Here is a 20,212-nt window from a genome sequence, read left to right as displayed (position 1 = left end):
GCAGGGAGTCTGCTTCTCCCTCTGACCCTCCTCCCTCTCATGCTCTCTGTCTCTCATTCTCTCACTCAAATAAATAAATAAAATCTTTAAAAAAAAAAATCTTTAAAATAAATTTAAAAAATAATAAAATAGACAAACGATTTTAACATAACAAAATATAAAAAAACTAATAGGGTTTGATTCCACATTGTAATTAAGAAACTACCACTTAAAGCCTAGTAGAGCATCTAAGGTCATCCACAATTTTTTTTTTTTTGAGATTTTATTTATTTATCTGACAGAAAGAGAGAGAGCGCACAAGTAGAGCGGCAGGCAGAGGGAGAGGGAGAAGCAGGCTCTCTGCTGAGCAAGCAGCCCAATGTGGGAACTCGATCCCTGGACGCTGGGATCATGACCCGAGCCGAAGGCAGCCGCTCAACCGACTGAGCCACCCAGGCGCCCAGTCATCCACAATTTTCTGTAAAGACTATTAAAATACTCAATACCTTTCCCAACCACCTATATGACCTATGTGTATGAGGCTGGATTTTCTTCAGATGGTTCAACCAAAAATAAAAATCCTACATACACAGTAACAAATACAGAAAGTGATAGGAGATGCCAGCGTTTTCACTTATGCCCAGCATTAGAGACTTGCAAAACTATAAGGCAAGGTAGAATATTCCTCAAACTAAATTATTTTTATTTTGTAAAATAAAAGGCATTTCTCATAAAACTCTATTACATACATTAAGATTTAGTGGATTTACTAAGTTTAAGTGAATTATTAAAATATTTTAATTTCTAATAGTTGAATATGAATTACAACCTACATAAACAAAACTCTTTGGAGTTCTAAATCATTTTTAAGAGTGTGAACGGTTGCTATAGACTAAATTTTGAAAACTTATTCCAACACCGTATTTCCCCAAGTGAATGCCCATGATTATTTTAGATTATAGATAGAAAAAAAAAGGTTTACTAAATAAATATTAGAAAAATTAGCCAACAGAATCCATCTTGTATATACTAATGCTTAAGAAGTTAAACTTTTTTACTTAAAATGTGAATTTGAGGAAAATTAAGTAAATAACAACACAGGTGACATTGAGATATGACCAGTCTTAAAAAGTAGTACTCAAATCACTCAAGTGGGAGATACTGCTTTAATCCACTATTTACACATATCCTTCAAACAAAGAACTTCCTCTCATCACTTATCTACTCAAAAACATTTAAAGGTTCTTAATACAACAGAATCTGTCCCCAACTACCTTCACGGCCTTGTAGTCTCCTATTCCCTACTCTATACCAGGGAGCTCTAGCCAAAATTCCCCAGAAACATCATACTCTGGCACCTTCACACTTGTGTGTGTAATGTTGCCACTGCCTGAAAGCAATCCTAGAATCCTCAAGACTCCATTCTTGGTCAATTTCCATTCGATCTTCATGCCCCAATTTGAAAGCTTTTCCTAATTTCCTAGAAAATTTTAATACTGTCTTCCGTATGTTTCCATAACACTTGGAACTTGTATTTACTCATGACAAATACGGTATTCAAATATTCAAACAAATACAAACTCTCTCCATTACTGTGAGTTCTCCAAAAAGGAGGGATCTTCTACCAGCACTGCCCAGCACAATGCTTCATTTTTTTACCTATTAAGTCGATTAGGATCCTCCAGTGATGAAGGATTTTCTTCTTTCCCATGGATCAATGATTTTCAACAAAAATGGTTGCCTACTACAGGTGCTATCAAGTGAGTTATTCTCTAAGGCCCAAACCTCCTTAAGGCCTTGGAGAATAAAGTGTTCACTAAATGTTCTAATACCTAATGGTACAAGAGCATTAATGAGGAAGAAAAATGGGTAAATACCCATTCTACATTATTGACAAAAAGTTACACTACCAATAAACAAAAAGAATCCATGGATTATTAATTTTTTAAAATCAGTAGAGTATCATGCCTGTAAGGCCTAATACACAAAAAGAGAAATCATGGGGCCACCTGGGTGGCTCAGTCGGTTAAGCATCTGCCTTTGGCTCAGGTCATGATCTCAGGGGTCCTGGGATCAAGCCCTTCATTGGGCTCCCTGCTCAGCGGGGAGTCTGCTTCTCCCTCTTCCTCTGCCCCTCCTCCTGCTCATGCTCTTGCTCACTCTCTGTCTCTCAAATAAATAAAATCTTAAAAAAAAAGAGAGAGAGAGAAATCATGGACCACTAAAGAACAATCACGGGGCACCTGGGTGGCTCAGTCGTCTAGGCGTCTGCCTTCACAATCCCAGGGTCCTAGGATCAACCCCCCACGTTGGGCTCTCTGCTCAGCCTGTCACTCCCCCTGACTGTTCTCTCATTCTCTGTCAAATAAATAAAATCTTAAAAAAAAAAAATCATAAAATACACCACTATGCAAGTAAAATTGAAGGTGATGTTACTGAGAATCAAGTAATATACGAAAGGAAATCCTAAAGCATCAAGTTGTTCTGTGTTTGCAGACGGTATTTGTTACTGTACTTAGTAATTTCTCCCAAATTAGAAACTTCATTTCACATTTGTGTCATAGCCAGTGTTTTTTAGAAAAATATCACGTATGAATTAGGCCAATATGTTTATTATTGTCAATCCCTAAAATCATCTTTGATTTTTTTCTATGTTCAATAGATCATCTCATGCTATCAAACACTTGTTTTTCCTACAAAATTTATTTCTAGCACAAGTTCTAAAATCATCTGAAGTTATGTAAATTTTTTTTTTTTAAGATTTTATTTATTTTTCAAGAGAGAGAGAGAGACAGCGAGAGAGGGAACACAAGCAGGGGGAGTGGGAGAGGGAGAAGCAGGCTTCCCGCTGAGCAGGGAGCCCGATAAGGGGCTGGATCCCAGAACCCTGGGATCATGACCTGAGCTGAAGGCAGACGCTTAACGACTGAGCCACCCAGGCGCCCTGAAGTTATGTAAATTTAATCTAAATTTAAAAAATCAGTTCTAGCCTTTAACTTCATTCAAGAAAAAAGTTTACCAAATTAACTTTTACTTGCTAAAAAACAGCCTAAGTAGTTAAAGATACTTTTACATTTAGGTCAACTATACTGATAAAGCACTTTCCAATTCCCTTGTTCATTTAACATTTATTGGAGCAACACAAGAAGTTGGTTATTAGAAATATAAAAGTGAATAGCACATGATCCCCAACCTCAAGAAAAATGTTAGCTTTAAAAATTCTAGCCTGTCTCCTGCATATTTCTCTAGCAAACATTTCAATCATACTTTGTCTTACAAAACTCTTACTACACCTGTTCCTCTTCTTTAATGTAAATAAGCTTGACTTTTTAACCATACACGGTCAATTTATAAAGCAGCTCTCACATCCTCCTGACTTCTCACTTATAATCTCACCGATAGCAATAAATACTATCTAAAGTTTCATCCAATTAGAGAAATGCATTTTCATGCTTCTCACTGCCAAAATGCCAAAAGTGGGTATCTACTATATCCTTTTGGTAGTTAAATAACAAAGAAGTGATGATATCCAACTTGGCTACTGCCAGGTATATAGGAAGTAAATTTTTCTAAGAAAGTTTTGCTGAGGGTGCCTGGGTGGCTCAGTTGGTTAAGCGACTGCCTTCGGCTCAGGTCATGATCCTGGAGTCCCGGGATCGAGTCCCTCATCGGGCTCCCTGCTCGGCAGGGAGTCTGCTTCTCCCTCTCCCGCTCCCCCCTCTTGTGCTCTTTCTCTCTCTCACTCTCTCTCTCAAATAAATAAATAAAATCTTTAAAAAAAAAAAAAAAAAGTTTTGCTGACATTGAACTGCTTAGGCCATTTTTAGCCTGCAATCATAGCTGAAAGTAAGAACAAATGATAAACAACTTAGCCAACCACTTTGCCTCCTCTATTTTACACAAATCAAAATGTGACCACTACTTAACCTTTAAGAACTTATTTTTTTTTTTTTTCTATTCCTGGTTCAGAAGGCAAAAAGGGCATGAGTGGCTTTGAGAATCATAAATGAAAAAACATACTGATGAGTTCACAACTTAAACCTACTAAAAATTTCCATAAGCTGGAAGAACTACAACAGGAAACAATAAGGATGAATCTCACAATGTTATCCAAAAGAAACCAACACAAAAGAGTTCACACTGTATGATTCCAATTATATAAAGTATAAAACGGGCAAAACTAATCCATCCTGTTACAAGTCAGGATAGTATTTACACTCGAGAGTGGCAGTGCCTGGAAAGAGGCCTAAGGCAGGCTTCTGGGGTGCAGGTTAATGTAATTTCCTGATTCAGGTGCTGCTTACTAGGTGTGGTCAGAGTTTGAAAACCCACTGAAGCATCTATCTACAATATGCATTGTTTGCGTGTATCTTACACTTCAATAAAAAGTCTTTTTAAATCTTTCCATAAACTTCTCATTGTAATAGAAATGTCAAGTGGGCAAAGACCTGAGTAGCTTCCAGAAGACTTGATGGAGTCCCAAGTCTTCTGTGATCTTGGATAAATCACTTAAAATCTCTGAACCTTTCTTTCCATCTATCACATTACCGGATCAGTATGAGAATGAAGTTCATTTACTCCACAAGAATTTATTGTTACTGTGTCTACCACTGCCTCCTAGTAAATGGGTTAAAAGTAGTGAGCAAAAGACATCCTTGCACTCATACCGTCTCTATCCTGGTCACTAGACAGATAATAAACAAAAGGAATAAATAAAATACTTGGCATCACCTACGGTGACACGTGCTGTAGAGAAGAATTACGCAGGAAAGGGGAACTGGGCAGTAACTGTTAGCAAAGTCAATTAAGCAAGTAACATTTAAATGACAGTTAAAGACGTCAAGTAGGTGTAGGAAGCAAAACCTGGGGGAAGCGTATTCTAGAAGAGAGATTACGTAATTTACTGCACCTGAAAATGCTGGGTAGCAATAGGGTTTTAAAGAAAATAAATCACATTAGAAGATGGAGCCTTGAAAAACCTCAAACCCCAAACCCACCTTAGTGCCTCAACTCCACGAACTAAGACTTAGGAAGATGATTAAGGCCTTCGGGAGGCCCTTTCGTCCTCCTCTGTGGCTGGCTGTTGCCTCCCTAAAGGGGGCACGGTGCTCGGCGCGCCGCAGGGTCACAGGCACTAGGCAGTCGCACCGCGCGGTCCGGTACCCACCTGGCACTAGGTCGCATACTGGAGGCCGGCTTTTTCCTGCCGGGTGTTGAGAGCAGCAGGTGCAGGCTGCGCCAAAGTCCGCAAGTCCTCCCGTCACGACACACTACCTCGGCGAACGCCCTGGTAACTCCGGGAAGGAACTTGGTCCCTTCTCACCCACCTCCTCCCGCCGCCGCACTTCGCCACTTCCGGCGGTGCAACACTCAAATGCCGCCCGCCAGCAATTTCCGCCCCTCCAGCTAAACGTGAAGAACAGAGGTTCGGAACCGATGTGTCGCGCTTTCTCCAGAGTCGGTCGTTTTAGGACTCTCCTTCCCGTCGCGGTTTGCGTGGCGTCAGTTCGCGGGTCTGGCAGACCCGAAAATTGAGAGCTTCTTGGCTCCCAGGCAGCTGCACCCGACGGCTCTGCGGCCGTCACCATGGTGAGGAGGTAGTTTGGGGGCACTCTCATCGTAGGGCTTCAGAGCTGGTGGGGCCTGGGGGCCCTGGGGCTGGAGGCGAGGGGTGGTAGGCGGAAGGGAGGTACTGCTGAAGGGAATGAGGGTCGGCTCGGTTGAGAGAAAAAAAAAAATGCACTTAGTGGACACAGATTGGGGTATTTGCCAGACTACAAGCTTTAGAGCGAGATAGGGTTCACTCGGTTAAATTCCTGGCTTAGCCACGTGCTGTGTATTGCCAGTGCCAGAGCCTAGCAATAACCCTATACTGTAGGCATTATTTCCGCTGCCACTTCGTTTTATTGCTGAGGAAACTGAAGGCAGGCCCGGCCACGGGCCAAGCAGCTGAAGAATTGCGGAGACAGGCTTAAAGCACAGATCTGACTGCCACATCCGTTCTCTTTCTACTATGTCTCTAATTTTTTCTCTGCAAAATGGCATTCCACATGCCTTCCTCATGGTTTCTGCAAAGTTTATTGTATCAGTTGAAAACACCACACCTGATACATAGTACCTGGTTGATTGTTATTTGGCATTATTCTCTGTGCTGGAGTTGACTTTGCATCATTATTTTATTTTTGCAGTCTTAAAATACAAATGGACTGTGGCCACATGTTTAAAATAAAACAAAAGTGGCCTATAAGATAAAAAACAGGTACCGAAAAAGTAAAAAGGGATCCCATACCTTGCTGGTAAAATGCAAAATAGTACAGCCACTTGTGAAAACAGTTTGGCATGTGGCCACACAGAAGACTTCTGTGCCAGTATTTATTTGCTAAAAATGGGAACCAACCCAAATATCCATGAACCGGTCAAAGGATGAATGGTGGTATATCCATACATGGAATACTACTTGGCAATAACAAGGATTGAAGTACTGACACATGTGACACGTGGGGGAATCTCGAAAGCGTTAAGTCAAAGAAGCTAGACACAAAAGGCTACATACTGTAGATACTATAAGCTTCTTCACAATGAAAAAGGGAAAACTAAAGTGATAGATAACAGATTGGAGGTGGAAAAAAGGATTGTCTTCAAAGCAATACAAGGTTATTTTCTGAGGTGATGGAAGTATTCTCTATCTTAATTGCGGTGGTTACAAAACTGTGTAGTTTGTCAACATAAAACTGTACGCTTATACCTAAAAAGGGCACATTTCATATGTAAACTGTACTTCAGTAAAACTTAGATTAATAAAAAGTATGAATAATGATGATGATGATATTGAAAAACCAGATTACTGATGTTCAGGAAAAAAGAGAGATCCTGGAATGAGGTCATCCTTTTTGTGGTCCAGTGGATTTTGGGCAGTTCCCTTCAATGAACAGTAAATTTCACTGAGATTATTACAGATGTAAATCCTGATGCTTCATACCATTCAGGATCAAAATGTATTCAACTTATATCATGCAAAATAGGCTTAATAGCGCAAGAGTTATTTAAGCAAGTGAACATTCGGATGACATAAGGTCTTCTCTACTTTTTCTGGCATAATTCTGTTAATTTTTAAAATTAATGATTCTTGCATTATAGCCACAAAATGAATATATTGAGTTACACCGGAAGCGATATGGCTATCGTTTGGATTACCATGAGAAAAAAAGAAAGAAAGAAGGTCGAGAGGCTCATGAACGTTCAAAGAAGGCAAAAAAGATGATTGGTCTGAAAGCTAAGCTCTACCATAAACAGCGCCATGCTGAGAAAATACAAATGAAAAAGACGTAAGTGGTGATGTCTTCATTGTAACAAGTTAACATCTTTTGAGTGATAATTTTTAAAACTGATAATCTTGAATCTTCTTCCTTCTTGGTAGTATCAAGATGCATGAAAAGAGAAACACCAAACAAAAGAACGATGAAAAGACTCCACAAGGAGCAGTACCTGCGTATCTACTGGACAGAGAGGGACAGTCCCGAGCCAAAGTACTTTCCAATATGATTAAACAAAAACGAAAAGAGAAAGCGGTAAGAAATAAAAATTGAAGTCTTTATTTCTTTTTTGTTCAGGAGAATTACTTAATATTAGCCTTTTTCTTCAGTTTAATTGGAAACATGAAGTCCAGCTACTCTTCCCATTATTTAGATATCAAAGTCTTTGTAAAGTTCATTTTGTATTAAATATTTAAGTAATAAAACATTTACTTTCTCATCATAAGAACATGTTAGCATTCAACAGGTTTTTAAAAAGTTATTAGAATACCACACATCTTTAGTGTAAAAAAAGTACTTAAAAAATTAGTAAGGCATGAATCTCAAATTCAGTATTTTAACAGCTTCCTATACTTGACACTTCCTAATGCTCTGCTCTTGTGGAGAAAGATACAACTGCTTGTTTTTGCTGCCCTGTATTGCTAAAATTGCTAAAAAGTAGAATAGTGGAAAACTCTCTAACTCATCTGACTTAAATAAAAACTCAACTTTTTTTTTTTTTTAATACTACTGGATTATGCTTGGTGTCAAATTAGGTTAAAGCCTGCTAAAAACAGAAATAGACATAGATACTATTTTTAAACATCTATGGATAAGTTGACAGAAATCCAGATAGCAACAGAAATGTTCAGTCTCCAAATTTGATTTTAAAAAACACACTGCCAGGGTGCCTGGGTGGCTCAGTCGTTAAGCGTCTGCCTTCGGCTCAGGTCATGATCCCAGAGTCCTGGTTCTAGCCCCGCATTGGGCTCCCTGCTCTTCGGGGAGCCTGCTTCTCCCTCTCCCACTCCCCCTGCTTGTGTTCCCTCTCTCGCTGTGTCTCTCTCAGTCAAAAAATAAATAAAAAATCTTTAATAAAAAACACTGCTTGGGGCACCTGGGTGGCTCAGTTGGTTAAGTGTCTCCCTTCGGCTCAGGTCATGATCCCAGGGTTCTGGGATCAAGCCCCACAGGGGGCTCCCTGCTCAGTGGGGAGTCTGCTTCTCCGTCTCCCCCACTCGCTCTCTGTGTCTCTCTCAAATAAATAAAATCTTTAAAAAACACAAAACAAACCACACTGCTTATATTTTGGTGTGTACTATTTAAAATTAGAATGGTATAACTTGAGCACCCAAAGAAATTTTAGAGATATTCTACTTAACCCATCCTCATTTTACAGATAAAACGCCTGAAGTTCAGGAGGTTGTAAATCACTCTTCATTGTCATTATCTATTGAGTGGTAGAATTGCTTCTAGATTCTGTCTTAATAATCACATGCTTTGTACTACCTTGTATTCCTTCAATTTTTCATAGAATTTTCATTCTGCAGAGGTTCAAAATATGTGACGATGATTTTGTCCCACTAGTAACATAATCTAAAAGTCCACTCAAGGTAGATACAGAGATAAATTAAGAGGTGGAGACAGTCTTCCACTTTTACACTATTCACTATTTAGTAGTAAGCACATACACTGTTGCAAGAAATCACTGCCTTATTAGAGGTGGAACATTTTTCATCCATAACAAGGCATTGAGGTTTTTAGCTTAAGCAAACCATTTTACTTATTTATTTATTTAAGATTTTACTTATTTGACAGAGAGAGAGCACGAGCAAGGGGAGAGGCAGATGGAGAGGGAGAAGCAGACTCCCCGCTGAGCAGGGAGCCTGATGTGGGGCTCGATCCCAGGATCCCGGGATCATGACCTGAGCCACCCAGGTGCCCCACAAACCATTTTATTTAATGTATCCATGATAAGAAACTTAAGTACCAATTAATTTGGGGCTTTTGAGGAGACGGTGCAGACTTCTAGAAAACATGGGAGCCAAAATCTTGTTGGTTTAGGAAAAAGTTGAATCCACTACTTTGTACAACTAAAACAAATTTTTTATCCTCATTGCCTTTTACTAAAACATTATAAATTTTAACTATGGTCTATTTTTAGGGAAAATGGGAAGTTCCTTTACCCAAAGTTCGTGCCCAGGGAGAAACAGAAGTATTAAAAGTTATTAGAACAGGAAAGAGAAAGAAGAAAGCATGGAAGAGGATGGTCACTAAAGTCTGCTTTGTTGGAGACGGCTTTACTCGAAAACCACCTAAATATGAAAGATTCATTAGACCAATGGTAAGTCCCTTGCAAAAGTGGGATGGATTAAATGTTAGTTGCTACGTTAGATTGGATAGAGAGTACAATTTCCTGAAATTCCTAAAATTGGTATGAAAAGAGATTGAAAGACATTTTTAGGCTTTTTTTTTTTTTTTTTAGTTATTGATAGAGATGGCTTAGCAGTTTTTCACCACTGTCAAGAATCTTGTCTTTGGCCTCATAAGAGACAGGAGATGAAAATAATTCTTACTACAGTGTCTGAATCCTGATTTTTAAAATATGTCATATTAGAATCTTTGTTTTCCACATGAAGTTCTCTTACTCATTCAACAAGTAACCTATATGCCTGACACTTGTTCTCTTTGAGATAAGCAATTCCCATTTAGTAAGAAAATTATCTTATTGCATTTAAAAACATTATGTACTCACTGAAAAAAGAATTTACTATAAAAGTAGAACTTTAATTTCTATAGACAACCGGGATGGTCAAAACCATTCTCCCCTTTCCCAAATGTAACTGAACATTTGGTTGACCCTTCAGCAGCTCGGGTTGGGGGGTGCCCACCCCCTGCACAGCCCAAAAATCCACATTGAACTTTTAACTCCCCAAAAGCTAAACTAATAACCTACTGTTGCCTGGAAGCCTTACTGATAACATAAACGGTCAATTAATACATATTTTGTATGTTATGTGTATTATATATTGTATTCTTAAAGCGAGAGAAAAGGTTAAGGAAATCCTAAAAGAAAATAAATATATAGTACTGTACTATATTGAAAAAATCTGCATGTAAGTGGACCTGTGCAGTTCAAACCTGTGTTACAGGGTCAGCTATGTATTTTTTGCACAATCCCTTTAAACAGACTGAATTGCTCTCCTCACTGGAAATCCAGCCTGCTTGGAAAAGCAATCAGAGGACAGTTGGCAGTGTTACCCTAGTGCTCAACCTGAATAACTTTTAATGGATTAAAATGTTGTCAAGTAGCCTTTTTCTGTAAATGAAGTTCTGTTGGAACACAGCCATGCCCTTTCATTTACGTGTTGTCTATGGCTGGTTTTTTCTACAGACTTTGAGTAGTTGTAGGAGAGACAATATGGCCTGCAAAACCTCAAGTGTCCACTGTCCATTTACAGAATCTTCACCCATCTCTGGATTGTATCATGGACTCCCTTGTTTTGATTTCATATTCATAATCTTCTAAATACAGTTTGGTAACAGTTCTATAGGGAGAGAATATACTAATCATGCTGTTCTAGGCTTTCGTAGCTTGGCAGGTAAATCTCATTGTGCATTAGTCAGATGGCATCCCCAGCTGTGTAAGTTTATTACAAAATTCATTGAGTCCATTACTAAGAACTTCAGTATCACTACCGTCTACCCCCATACAGGCAAAAACCGAATTTAGGAGACTGTATAGTGTTGTGGCTTCTGAAGTGCTACACCCCAAAAGGCCGTATCTAGGTGACGAGATGACTCCAGTCTAACAGAGAAAGCCCCTCTCTGGGCTTTCTCCAGTCTTTGACCAGTTTTACCATCAATGAAAAGCTGACAGTCCACCCTCCTTTTTCATCATGTAAAACAGCTGAGGTCTATAGAGACTTGGAATCAGGATAGTTAAGTTTAATTGCATCCACACACCATTCAACCCAGGAACAAGTCATTTCACCTGCCAATCTTTGTCTTATTTAAAAAAATGGGGGAGGAGTTGTAAAGTTATCATGCTTAAATAAGCTATTTGTATGCTCCATCATAGTGCCTGGCATGCAGCCAGTCCTCAGAAAATGTAGGTAACAGAGGAAAATCTTGAGTATGTTGGTAAGTTAGCACTCCGTGCTGAAAACATCAGGAATATGTGTTTGGGGTTTTTCCCCCACGCATTTATCAGGTTTTTAGTCTGTAGAATTAGAAGTATTTGATGCCTTAAGATTTTGACATTGTTCATCCATGGGGTTGATTTGGAAGACAATTGGAAAAGCAAAAAGGATCATTGCTCATCGTTCTTAACATTTTAGACTCGTAACATTTTTGTGTTTGACTTACTAGGGCTTACGTTTCAAAAAGGCCCATGTAACACATCCTGAATTGAAAGCCACCTTTTGCCTGCCAATACTTGGTGTAAAAAAGAATCCTTCATCCCCACTATATACAACTTTGGGTGTTATTACCAAAGGCACTGTAATTGAGGTGAACGTGAGTGAGCTGGGCCTTGTGACACAAGGAGGCAAAGTTATTTGGGGTAAGTAAATTTTTAACTACTGCTGCTACACAATCCTAAAATTGAAGTTTGCAAGTTGATAGAAAAGTACATAGCAAATTTTAATGCAGAAGAGCTAGATTAAGTTAAAATGGTGTAAATCAGATTTAAATCTTTGCAAAGTAGTTGTGAATGTGATTCTTTTTAACTTAGATTACTGGTTTCAGTTATACAAAGTATACTGTATTATTAGAATTTAGGACTGCTTTAAAAGGCATTAATTAGGGGGCACCTGGGTGGCTCAGTTGGTTAAGTGTCTGCCTTCGGCTCAGGTCAAGATCCCGGGGTCCTGGGATCGAGCCCCACGTCGGGCTCCCTGCTCGGTGGGGAGCCTGCTTCTCCCTACCCGACTCCCCTGCTTGTGCTCGCGCTCACTCTCTGTCAAATAAATAAAAAAATCTAAAAAAATAAAGGCACTAATTAGGAGGGAAGCAGATGGGAAGTGAGTTATAATCAAAATATACTGAAAGAAAATACAATAAATTAACCATGAGCAGAGGAAGGGAGACCTATCAAACACATAGCCACACAGTTTCAGTAGTAATTAAAAATAAAAGGTGTCATGCAGCAATTTTAATTCTTCGTTTTCTTAGTTTTCTGCTTTTAGTGATCAGGTATTTCTAAACTTTAATGTTCTCTAAAATTGAAGAATACACTCTAACTTCTTGATTGAGTCTTCATACGAGTCATTAACTCATACTTCATATTGGCTGAACTCATTTAAAATAGGTTAGGGGCGCCTGGGTGGCTCAGACGTTAAGCGTCTGCCTTCGGCTCAGGTCATGATCCCAGGGTCCTGGGATCGAGCCCCGCATCGGGCTCCCTGCTCCGCGGGAAGCCTGCTTCTCCCTCTCCCACTCCCCCTGCTTGTGTTCCCTCTCTCACTGTGTCTTTCTCTGTCAAATAAATAAAAAATCTTAAAATAAAATAGGTTAAATTAATTTGAAAATTAAAACTTGTTGCATTTTCTAGTTAAGTATGTGGACAAGCAACAATGCTCAGGTCAATCCACAAAGGCTTGTTAAATACAACCTAGTAACAGAATGGAGCTGACCACCAATTGTAAAAAGTATTAAAACAGTATATAAAAATTGTTTCCAGAACTCATTTGATTTTGAGTGATTTCTAAAATCTCATTGATCCTACTATCATTTATCTTTTTTTCTTTCTTAAAAGTGATGATTAGAAATATTTTGGGCAAAGTTAATTTTTATCAGCATTAACATCCCTCCTTTTCCCATTTTGTTTTCCTCAGGCAAATATGCCCAGGTTACCAACAACCCTGAAAATGATGGATGCATAAATGCAGTCCTGCTGGTTTGACAGCAGTTTCAGAGAAGTAACTCCTTATAATTACTTAAGATTACACACCGATCAGGAAGACCACCATTACTGTGGTGGTTCTGAATACTACCAAATAGCCTTACGTATCTGCAGTCATCAAGAGAAGTATTTATTCTGTTGTGAAAAACATTAAAATAGACATTTATTAAAATAAATGGTCTTTATTTTTGAGTCTTTTTAGCATTTGGATGTTCATAAGTTTGAATAATTTTAAAAAGCAATTATAGAAATATCTTGGTCCATATCTGCATTTAGTGGATACTCAGCAATGCAGACCTATTGTTACTGGAAAAACCAGTGTAGTTGAAAACACCTTTTATCATAAAGGTCTGTGCACACTTAAATATAGAGCCTAAACTACGAAATGAGACCTTACCTGGAAGTTTCTTCCACCTCATTTTCATTAATCCTAAGAAATGTCGCATTAACACATGATAGCATTTGTTTATATAAAGTATTTATACTCTACTAGAAGTACAGAAGAGAGAAGGCACACTACACTATAGAGTTCAGAAGGATTTAGATAAATCTTTTCACCTTTATGTCTTCACATACAGTAAGTTGGTGAATTCATACTTTAAACATTTTTTTCCTCTCAATCATGTATAGTAATACTTACTTGGAACTGTATTTTTACTCCAAACATATATAGAGAAAAATACACCAAAATGTTTGCGCTTTCATATTTTTAGGATGGTTACAAATTTAAGTAATTCCAGGTAAAATTGTTTTATTAAAAAGAAAAAGAATGCACTGATGCCCTTAAAGAGAAATTTGTTTGCAGTTACTTGGATAATATAAAAAAGGTCATGTTTTAGGCTTTTAACTTGGTCAAAGTACTTTTTTGATTTGAATTATGTTTGTAGCTTTGAGCTTTAAGGCGTCCATAGTATTACATTAATCTATAATCACATTAATGGTTTTAAATTGTTTATTTTTAAAGTCTGTCTTGAAAGTACAACCAATGTGATTAATTGTGCCTTTAACAAAATCATTTAATGTCTAAACAAATTCAATATCTAAACACATCTTCGTCAAAGTAGGGAAAAGGGAAAGAATATCAAAACACAGGCCAAGAAACAATCACAAAACATACTTTTTAAACTTAAAAAAAGGAAAAAAAACCTACCAAGAAAACAAACTTGAGTACCTCAGTAAGACTTTATTCTGAATAACGTAACATCTTTTCTAAGTTCTATAAACCTAGAAGTTTTAGAACACATACATACTTAAGAAAGGCTAGTTCCTTGGGAATGACTATCCAGTATGATACAATTACTTCAGGATGACAGGAAGCTGAACCTTTCTTACAATTATATTTTAACAACTGATTTTGCCACTAATAGAAATGGGGAATGTGTGAATGACTAAGATTTGGAAGGTGAAAAAAAAATAGAGGTAAGCATAATCCCACAGAACTCAGTCTGCTTATTTTTTAGAACCCAAAATAAGCAAATTAAGTATCTTCTACAAAGAAAGCTTTATATTAAGTATGCCAACAGAAGCATAACATTTGTAACTAATCACATCCATGAAAGACTGGACTTTAAACACCAGATTAGCTACTAGTGGACATACAAAGCAGAAATTTCTAAAATGCTGTTACACAGATGAGTAATGTTAGTATAAATTCTGTATTTACATCAAGATCTGTATCAGTTTGCTGGTGTGACCAAACCTTAGAAGGTAATCCCTAAGGGTAAAGCAGTACATAAGAGCAGATATTTAGATACTAGGTAAAGACTCAATTTGATGTAATCATAAACCTTCAAGATACTTTCTAAAGTCACTGAAACAATTTTAGGTAGTGTTCTGGTCAGCTAAAAGTGAACCATTAACCACTAGTGTTATCCTTGCCATATTTATTCTTTGCAGTGAATGGAAACACAGTGAATATAGACATTTTAAGTAGAAGACTGACAATTCTGTCATGCTATTTGATTTTATAAAAAATCATAATAGATCCTCTCACCTTTAAAAGTTTAGAGGAGCTTTATAATAAATTGTTAAATATATTTCTGTGATGTCTAGCAATTGGATAATTTAAACTTGAAAGAACTAAAATTTTGTTAATATCTGTTTTATATTACACAAGGAAATATACACATATTTACACAAACTGAAGTGAAATCCTTTTCCAGAAATAAAACTTCTAAACAGAAAAAAGCAGTTCACAAAGGACTATAGAATGTGACTAGACACTCATAACTAGACTGGCTGGCTGAAATCCGATTTCAGTCCTCTATAATTCTCAAGTTTTTCTAATGCCTTGCAAAAAACTAAGTATCTGATTAGTTTTATTTAGATTCCTTATTGAGGATAAGTTTTGTTATAAATTCTATACTCATTGAGTACAGAACTCATTACTGAACATGAACGTGTTACTGAACATGAAAGTAAGGTTTTTCTATGTTACCTAGCTTTCTCTACCATCTACAAACCCCCAAAATAACATTTTCGGTCAGAGATAATACGTAATAAAAGTTTTCTTGTATGCTAAGCATAAAGTTCTGAAACTGCTTAAAATGCTCTTGCTGTTTTAAGAATAAACCAAAGAAGTTTAACAATTACGAGTTTATACTGTTAGTCCTATTATATATGAATAACTAAACATGTTTTGTGAACTCAGCAACTATATTCACATATCAAGAGTTGTCAGTGACCTCAGTCTTAAACTACACCCTTTTAAAGAAAGTATTCTCAAGAGAACAGTGAACAATCCAAGTAAAAAAGTAAAATATCTAAGTATTAGGTTTTTAAATCTATTTTAAATTAAAAATGGAAAGGTTAAGAATTTACTAAATCCTCATATCTTTATTTCCCTAATTGTGATAGTAAAGTTTCTCACAAAATCTATAAAACAGCATAAATGTGATAGATGTACCAGTCATATTTATTTTTTCAATTAATCAGCATTTGTTGAGAAAACAAATGGCCAAAGTGCTTTAAATTTCATTTGGAGTGAAATCATCTGGCTTGCCTCTGACCAATAATTAAGGAAAATGTAGGGGATACAAGTATTCAAAATTTTACATGAATAGGAGGGTTTGCTGTTTTGCCTGCTTAAACATTTTAACTTAGCTTATTAGACCTAAAATATCAACATTCCAAAATAAAATTTAATGACATCACCTGACTGTAGACTGGATAAACCTTTGACATCAATCCTTAGCACCTCAAATAATGACACAAAGTCATAACGTGGTTCTTTCATTATACGGACCAAGCTGTTTTAAAAACAATCTTAATGGTCTCAAAGGATTCTCCAAATTAACTGCAAATCTGAGTACACACAATACTTCCAAAGAGTAGGACTGTTTTAAGATTCTCTTTGGATTCTAAGAATAACCATTTTGTTCATTTTTAAATAAATTACTATATAAAAATTAACAAGAGAATTTAAGTTTTCCTAGGCAAAGGCCTAGTACCACAATGTATACACATAGGCTAGCTTGTAACCTGTCCTCACAGAACAAGTGAGCAAGACCAGAGCAACAACCAAAGCCTCCAATTTGAGCTAAGCTCTTTGAACTATATAGCTCCTTGAGCAGATTTATTCCTGCCGTCTAGATCTAAGATTGTGGGGCACAGTCCAAACCTACCCAGATACGGATGCCAAGGGCATAAGCTGGCAGACAGGCAGCAGATCTTTTGGCAGGAATCACTCTGAGTTAGGGAAGTGGATGAAAGCTAAGGAGAATATCTGATTTCTAGAGTAAAGGCAGTGACAGGATTGAGGAGAAGCCTTAGGAAGGGTTCTCACACTTCTTAAGTATACATGTTAATTGGATGAGGACAAAACGAATAGTCCCCAGTTTCAAATGATATTTTATAATTAGTGCCTACATGCCAGAGTTAAATCCCTAGCAGTACTGTAAATATTAGATGTTATAAAGACTGAGGTGGAAACAGATTTTATACCTTTCCTCAGACACTGAAGTCCAAGGAAGAGACTGCATCTACACAACTAAGAATTAAGAGGCCAAAATACTATCTTCATAAACCTTTCACCATAAATTTCTATTTGTGCTCTCATTTAGTTGAAGTATATTTTCATTTACTGACATTTTTGTTTAGACATGCCTACATTTTAAAAAATGATTAGTTTTGATTTTTAAGATAAAACTTCTAGAACCCTCACCAAGTTTACTATTAAAATCCATAGTATAAAAGATTTCTGTGATCCTTACAAGTAATGTAAAGCCTACTACTTTCAGTTTAATTTATATTTTCTAAAATTTTAATGGTCAGATGTCCCCAATTGCTAAAGAAAATATAGTATGATCTGGTTTCCCAAAGTCGAAACATGGTTTAATAAAAATAAAAAAAATTGTATTTACACAAAATAGCCTGAAAAATTAAAAAGAATGGTGAATCCTAGGTCCTAAGGGGGACGGAAAACCGGCATCATAAATAAGTTCAAAGTGAAATTTTGCAATTTTTGCCCTGTGCCCCATGCCATTTATTAATCACCATATTTTAAAAACAACAATAATGTTACAAAGAGGATTTATCATCTGTGTATCTTCTTCATTCATGTCAGCTTGGCTTTCTTCTTAGCAGGTCCTTTATGCCCTTTGGCCTTTCTTCTTAAATTCCGCCTGTCTACCACAGGCACTTCCACTTCTATTTCCTCTGAGCTGCTATCCACAGTTTTTTCTGTTGACTGTGTAAACTGATCCAGTTGCTCAGAAGATGCTTCAGACTGCTCCTCTGACTGGTTCTTCTGTCCCGCGTTCTGTGAAAATGGCACATCTTCAAGTTCAACTTCTATCAAAGAGCTCTGAGAAAGAGCTGTAGACGTTTCCTGGGGCTCAGGTACCCCCTCGTCACCCTGGTCTTCCAATGAAGAAGTAGTGTTGGGTGATAAATTTTCAGAGATTGATTCCTCAGAAAATTCAGCTATCACAGAGTTTGGAAAACCACTGTCAGATCGTTCTTCATTTGGGATAGTAGCAACATTGTCTGAACTCCCAAAATGTGCTTTCTTTCTTGAAACTAGTGGCAGTTTCTCTTCAGTGTGCCCCTTTTCATCAGATGGGCCTTCGTCCAGCAACATTTCTGAGTCAGTTATATGTGAGGTCTAAAAATAAAAAACCTGGTGAACAAACTTTCACAGTATAGTTCTTATATAAATTACACACTAATATGCAATGACAATGAACTGCATTTTCAAGAATTCGGTACTCATTACTTTTGTTAATCAGGTGTACATATTCTGAATACAAGTCAATTATTTCAAAACTGTCTTACATGATAACCTGGTTCTTGCTTTAAAGATATAATAAAAGTTAATTATTTTACCTCAAAAAGTACTTAGGACATTTTAAACTTCTTTACAAGGTTCTTTAAAACCATGAATCAACTAAACGTTTTTAATTTCTTGGTATTACTGGAACCAGAACCAAGAGTCCTTTGGGGCTTGACAATGTGCCACCCCACTAAGTTTGACTACAATTTCATTAGATGATAGGTAAGGGCAATGGAGATTTTATTCATTTAATTATTTGAGACACTAATAAAATAATGCTATACAATGTTTTTAGCCTTAAATTGGAATATTTGAAAGTAAAAATTTCTTGGGGCGCCTGGGTGGCTCAGTTGGTTAAGCAACTGCCTTCGGCTCAGGTCATGATCCTGGAGTCCCGGGATCGAGTCCCGCGTTGGGCTCCCTGCTCGGCAGGGAGTCTGCTTCTCCCTCTGACCCTTGCCACTTTCATGTGCTCTCTCTCATTCTCTCTCTCTCAAATAAATAAATAAAATCTTTAAAAAAAGTAAAAATTTCTTTAAAAAATACTCTATCAGATTTTTCCCATTAATCTAATCTGTCTCCGCAATTAAAACAAATTACAATGACTGTATTTGTCATAGACTATGTAAGCAATAGGTATTCAAGTATCTGATAAATAATGCTTTATCTATTTGTCTACGCATTTCTCTAAATCTACAAAATAAAACTCGTTTTGTTACCAGAAATCAGGTATGTACTATAGGTTACAAAGATGTGAATTTATGGAATATTGCTGATTACATTTTCTTAGAATACCTAATCTAAGCATAGCAATTAATGTAGAATTAATTTTCCTGAAAGACTATATATATATATATATATTAAGGAGGAGGAAAATATATATACTATAATGCCCCTTCCATGTCACCAACACTGGAACAGTTTGACTATAAAAAATTAAGTTACTTCCCTCTTACCTTATCCTGTGCAACAGTGTCAGGGGGTTTTGAAGATTCTACCACCAGTGGAACAAGAGTGGTAGAGTCTTCGCTGGAATTAAGAGACTGCAATTTTATTTCTTCATCTAAAACTTCACTGGTGGAGTCCTCCTCTTCAGTTATAAGTGAGGTTTTAAGAGTATCATCCATTATCTCACCATTCATAGGCTCTAATTCAGATTCCTACATCATTGGGGGGAAAAAGTAAGGACACAATTATAAGCTAACTTATTTGTCATGCAAGGTGGATCCATTCTCAGTCTCCACCTGTCATGCACCAGGACTCAAGATAAAGTCTACCACATTGCAGGGCATGAGTTAAGAACAGTTTTACTGAGAAAAGAGGAAATTTTTCAGGCAGGGTCAGTAAAAGAAAAGAACGCACAAGTAACCCAAACTCTCTCTCTTCTCGTGGAGACAGCAAAAGACCATGATGCTCTGTAGACGCAGTACAGGTCTGAGATGCAGTGAAGACACCCTGTCCCCTTCTTGTTCTTCCCTATAGGGCCATCAGGAGTGGAACCTTTTCAGTAAAAAGGCACCAGAGACTAGATTTGAGGCCAGCTCTTTCTAGAACACCAGCTGATCAGCACTTGGAATCCTTGGGGCCTGTGGGAAGTTACGGGTTACCCTGCCAGGGGGAGGAAGCACTGCCAGGCTTGTGGGAAGCTAAGTTTGGATACAGCTTCTTGCTAGAAGAAGAAAGTCCTCAGTCTCAGTTAGCTCACTGTCCAGTCAACTTTGCGTCATTTTTTGAACAATCCTACTCCTTCTATCACATTAAATA

General features: G+C 37.3%; 2 protein-coding genes across 6 annotated transcripts in view; one reads left to right on the top strand and one right to left on the bottom strand.

Annotated features, from left to right (window-relative positions):
• The first annotated feature begins 5,407 nt into the window (after positions 1–5,407).
• On the top strand, positions 5,408–13,352 carry NSA2 (NSA2 ribosome biogenesis factor). The gene is made up of 6 exons (XM_006735069.3): positions 5,408–5,568; positions 7,117–7,304; positions 7,397–7,547; positions 9,436–9,615; positions 11,643–11,835; positions 13,109–13,352. The coding sequence occupies exons 1-6, from the start codon at positions 5,566–5,568 to the stop codon at positions 13,174–13,176; spliced, it is 783 nt and encodes a 260-aa protein (XP_006735132.1). The 5' UTR covers positions 5,408–5,565; the 3' UTR covers positions 13,177–13,352.
• A 758-nt stretch (positions 13,353–14,110) lies between these two features.
• The window catches only part of FAM169A (family with sequence similarity 169 member A), a 72,728-nt gene continuing 66,626 nt past the window's right edge, over positions 14,111–20,212 (bottom strand). For all 5 annotated transcript variants that reach the window (XM_081826735.1, XM_081826734.1, XM_081826732.1 and 2 more), the window contains 2 exons: positions 19,405–19,608; positions 14,111–18,280 (listed from right to left, as the gene is read on the bottom strand). In XM_081826735.1, coding sequence (XP_081682861.1) covers positions 17,732–18,280; positions 19,405–19,608 — 753 coding nt within the window. In that variant the 3' untranslated portion in view covers positions 14,111–17,731. The remainder of the gene's footprint in view (positions 18,281–19,404; positions 19,609–20,212) is intronic.

The sequence above is a fragment of the Leptonychotes weddellii genome, chromosome 7, assembly GCF_054177405.1.
Source record: "Leptonychotes weddellii isolate Sample4059 chromosome 7, ASM5417740v2, whole genome shotgun sequence".
Classification (NCBI taxonomy): Eukaryota; Metazoa; Chordata; class Mammalia; order Carnivora; family Phocidae; genus Leptonychotes; species Leptonychotes weddellii.
This window is presented reverse-complemented; position numbering and strand designations above follow the sequence as displayed.

Bases quoted from the DNA above. Each gene is read 5' to 3' on its own strand.
- NSA2 (XM_006735069.3), top strand. The intron at 7,305-7,396 runs GTAAGTGGTGAT...CCTTCTTGGTAG, and splicing joins AAAATACAAATGAAAAAGAC to TATCAAGATGCATGAAAAGA. The intron at 7,548-9,435 runs GTAAGAAATAAA...GTCTATTTTTAG, and splicing joins AAAAACGAAAAGAGAAAGCG to GGAAAATGGGAAGTTCCTTT.